General features: G+C 39.5%; 2 protein-coding genes across 4 annotated transcripts in view; one reads left to right on the top strand and one right to left on the bottom strand.

Moving 5' to 3' along the window:
* Positions 1-2,975, top strand: part of PTGR2 (prostaglandin reductase 2) — a 37,773-nt gene that overhangs the window by 17,219 nt on the left and 17,579 nt on the right. The gene's annotated exons all lie outside the window — the stretch shown is intronic.
* LOC105517174 (U6 snRNA-associated Sm-like protein LSm6) lies at positions 783-1,311 on the bottom strand. Its single transcript, XM_011949593.1, has one exon. It carries the CDS (start codon positions 1,303-1,305, stop codon positions 1,063-1,065), a length of 243 nt encoding a protein of 80 aa, XP_011804983.1. The 5' UTR covers positions 1,306-1,311; the 3' UTR covers positions 783-1,062.

The following is a 2,975-nucleotide window of genomic DNA, read 5'->3' as shown; positions in this document are numbered from 1 at the left end:
AGGTGATCCACCCGCATCAGCCTCTCAAAGTGCTAGGATTACAAGTGTGAGCCGTCACACCTGGCAGACTCATATCTAAGAAGGCTTTTCCTCACCCAAGGTCACCTCTTGCTATGAGACAGCCCAAGCTGGTCTTGAATTCCAGGGATCCTCCTGCCTCAGCCTCCTGAGTAGCTGGGATTACAGGTGGGAGCTACTGTGCCTGGCATAATATGTGACCTTTTGTGTCGGGCTTCTTTCATTTAGTATATGTTTACAAGGCTCATCATGTTATAGTTTGTACTTCTTTTTATTGCTGAATAATGTTACATTGTATGGATACAGTATCTTATCTGTTCATCAGATGATGGACATGTGGGTTGTTTACACAATTTGGCTATTAGCAATACTTCTGCTATGAACATTTGTGTATATGTTTTTGTGTGAACTGTGTTTTTGTTTCTCTTGGGTATGTATGTAAGAGTAAAATTACTAGGTCTGTATGACCTAGTACATATACTTACTGTATGTAAGTATATGTTTAACCTTTTGAGGAACTACCAAACTGTTTTCCAAAGGGGCTTTACCGTTTTCCAATCCCACCATCAGTGTATGAAGATTCCAGTTTTCCATATCCTCGCTAACACTTGTTATTATCTGTCTTTTTGGTTACAGCCATTCTAGTTGGTGTAAAGCGATAACTCATTGTGGTTTTCTTTTGTATTTCCTTGATGGCTAATAATGTTGAGCATGTTTTGTTTTTATGTGCTTATTGGTCATTGTATGTCTTTTTTTTTTTTTTTAGTTAAAGAATCTTGTAGGAAGAGATATATTTTGTCTTTTTTTTTTATTCTTTTAGCATTCTGTACACTGACAACGAGATATAAGAAAATGACTGAAACTTAAATGTGAAAGAACATTTCACAATTAAATCCACAATTGTGTACATTTGTCTTACATGTCAGTGAAAAATCACCAACTATTATAAAAACAGGACAAATTGTATCATAAAAGAAGGAAAAATTAGAAAAAATTCATAAAAAAATATATCCAACTATGAAAAGCGTTGCTCTCTTGGTGTCTTCACATCCGTCTCTTCTGTGTACTGATGTACAACACATTGTTTCCTCGGATAAATGCATCCCCATACTTATTCTTCAGTTGTCCATTTACATATTCTTCTGTCTGCTCCAGGGCTATATTCATGTAGCCATCCAGGCAAGCCAGGACCCCTCGATAATCCACTCCAGAATTTAATTTTACCACAACCGGTCGTCCGATGATTTGCTTTAAGAAGTCACTAGGGGTTTGCTTCCGAAGACTCATTTTAACAATCCTAAATTTGGGAGGCAGGAAACCTGAGTTCTAATCCCAGCTCTGCTACTTAATTAGCTGTGTGACTTGGATAACTCATCATTTCACTTCTCATGGCCCCAGGTTCCTCATCTCACGGGCGGGATCCAGAACCTTCACTCCAGGTGCCCCACGAGTCCCCATTGCATGTCTTTTTTGGAGACATGTCTATTCAGATCTCTTGTGCATTTTGAAAGTTGGATTATCTGTGTTTTTTATTACTGAGTTGTAAGAGTTGTTTATATATTCTCGATATAAGCTCCTTGCTGGATATATGATCTGTAAATATTTTCTTCTATGTTGTAGGTTGTCTATTCTCTTGATGGTATCCATTGAAGCACAAAAGTTTTTAATTTTGATAAAGTCCAATTGATCTCTTTTTTTGTTTGTCACTTATACTTTCAATACTTTCAGACTCGTATCTAAGAAGGCTTTGCCTCACTTAAGATCATGAAGATCTAGTCCTATATTTTCTGCTAAGAGTTTTATAGTTTTGCTCTAACATTTAAGTCAATAACACATTTTGGGTTAAACTTTGTGTATGAGTATGAGGAAGGGGTCTGTATTAATCAAGATTCTTTAGAGAGACAAACACAAACACACATAGGCATGCACCCACAGACATGCACACACATGTATATGAGAGGGGACTTGTAAGAGGAATTGGCTCATGAGATTATGGAAGCTGAGAGTTCCCATGATAGGCTGTCTGCAAACTGGAGAATCAGAGAAGCTGGTAGCATGGCTCAGTCCAAGCTGGAAGGCCCAACAACCAAGGAAGCCATTGGTATACTTGTCAGTCCCAAGGCCTGAGAGCCCAGGAAGCCATGGGTGCAGTCTCAGAGTCCAAAGGCTGAAGAACCTGGAGTTCTCATGTCAGAGGGCAGGAGCAGAAGGGTGTGCTGCTTTGCAGGAGAGAGAGAGAATTTGTCCTTCACCTGCCTTTTTGTTCCATCTGGGCTCCTGTTGAATGGATGGTGCCCACCCACATTGAGGGCAGATCTTCGCCACATAGTCCACAGACTCACATGCTAGTTACCTCTGAAAACACCCTCAAGGACATACCCAGAAATAATGCTTCACAAGCCATCTAGGCATCCCTTTATCCTGTCAAGTTGACATCTAAAATTATCCATCTCACAGGGCCCAACCCATTCTTGTTTGCAATCTTAAACTCCCTGGGCTCAAGTGATTTTCCTGTCTCAGACTCTCAAGTAACTGGGACGATAGGTGCAAGCCCACCACACCTGACCTAACTTCATTTTTTGCAAGTGAATATACAGTCATGTCAGCACTTTTTTTTTTTTTTTGAGAGAGACCAGAAATATATGACCACGAAGTGACATGAACCAGCACTGTTTGTTGAAAAGATAATTCTTTCCTCATTGGTTTGTCTTAGTACTCTTGTTGAAAACCAATTGACCATAAATGTGACGGTTTATTTCTGGACTTTCAACTCTATTCTATCAATCTGTGTATCTGTCATGCTAGTACCTCGCTCTCTTAATTACTGTAGCTTTGTAATAAGTTTGAAATGAGCAACTGTGAGTCTTCCAATTTGATTTTCTTTTTTTGTTTTTTGTTTTGTTTTGTTTTTTGAGACGGAGTCTTGCTCTGTCGCCCAGGCTGGAGTGCAGTGGCCG

Source organism: Colobus angolensis, unplaced genomic scaffold (genome assembly GCF_000951035.1).
Source record: "Colobus angolensis palliatus isolate OR3802 unplaced genomic scaffold, Cang.pa_1.0 Scaffold3, whole genome shotgun sequence".
NCBI classification, from domain to species: Eukaryota; Metazoa; Chordata; class Mammalia; order Primates; family Cercopithecidae; genus Colobus; species Colobus angolensis.
This window is presented reverse-complemented; position numbering and strand designations above follow the sequence as displayed.

Excerpts from the sequence above, each read along its gene's own strand:
- LOC105517174 (XM_011949593.1), bottom strand. The coding sequence starts at position 1,305 with ATGAGTCTTCGGAAGCAAACCCCTAGTGACTTCTTAAAGCAAATCATC.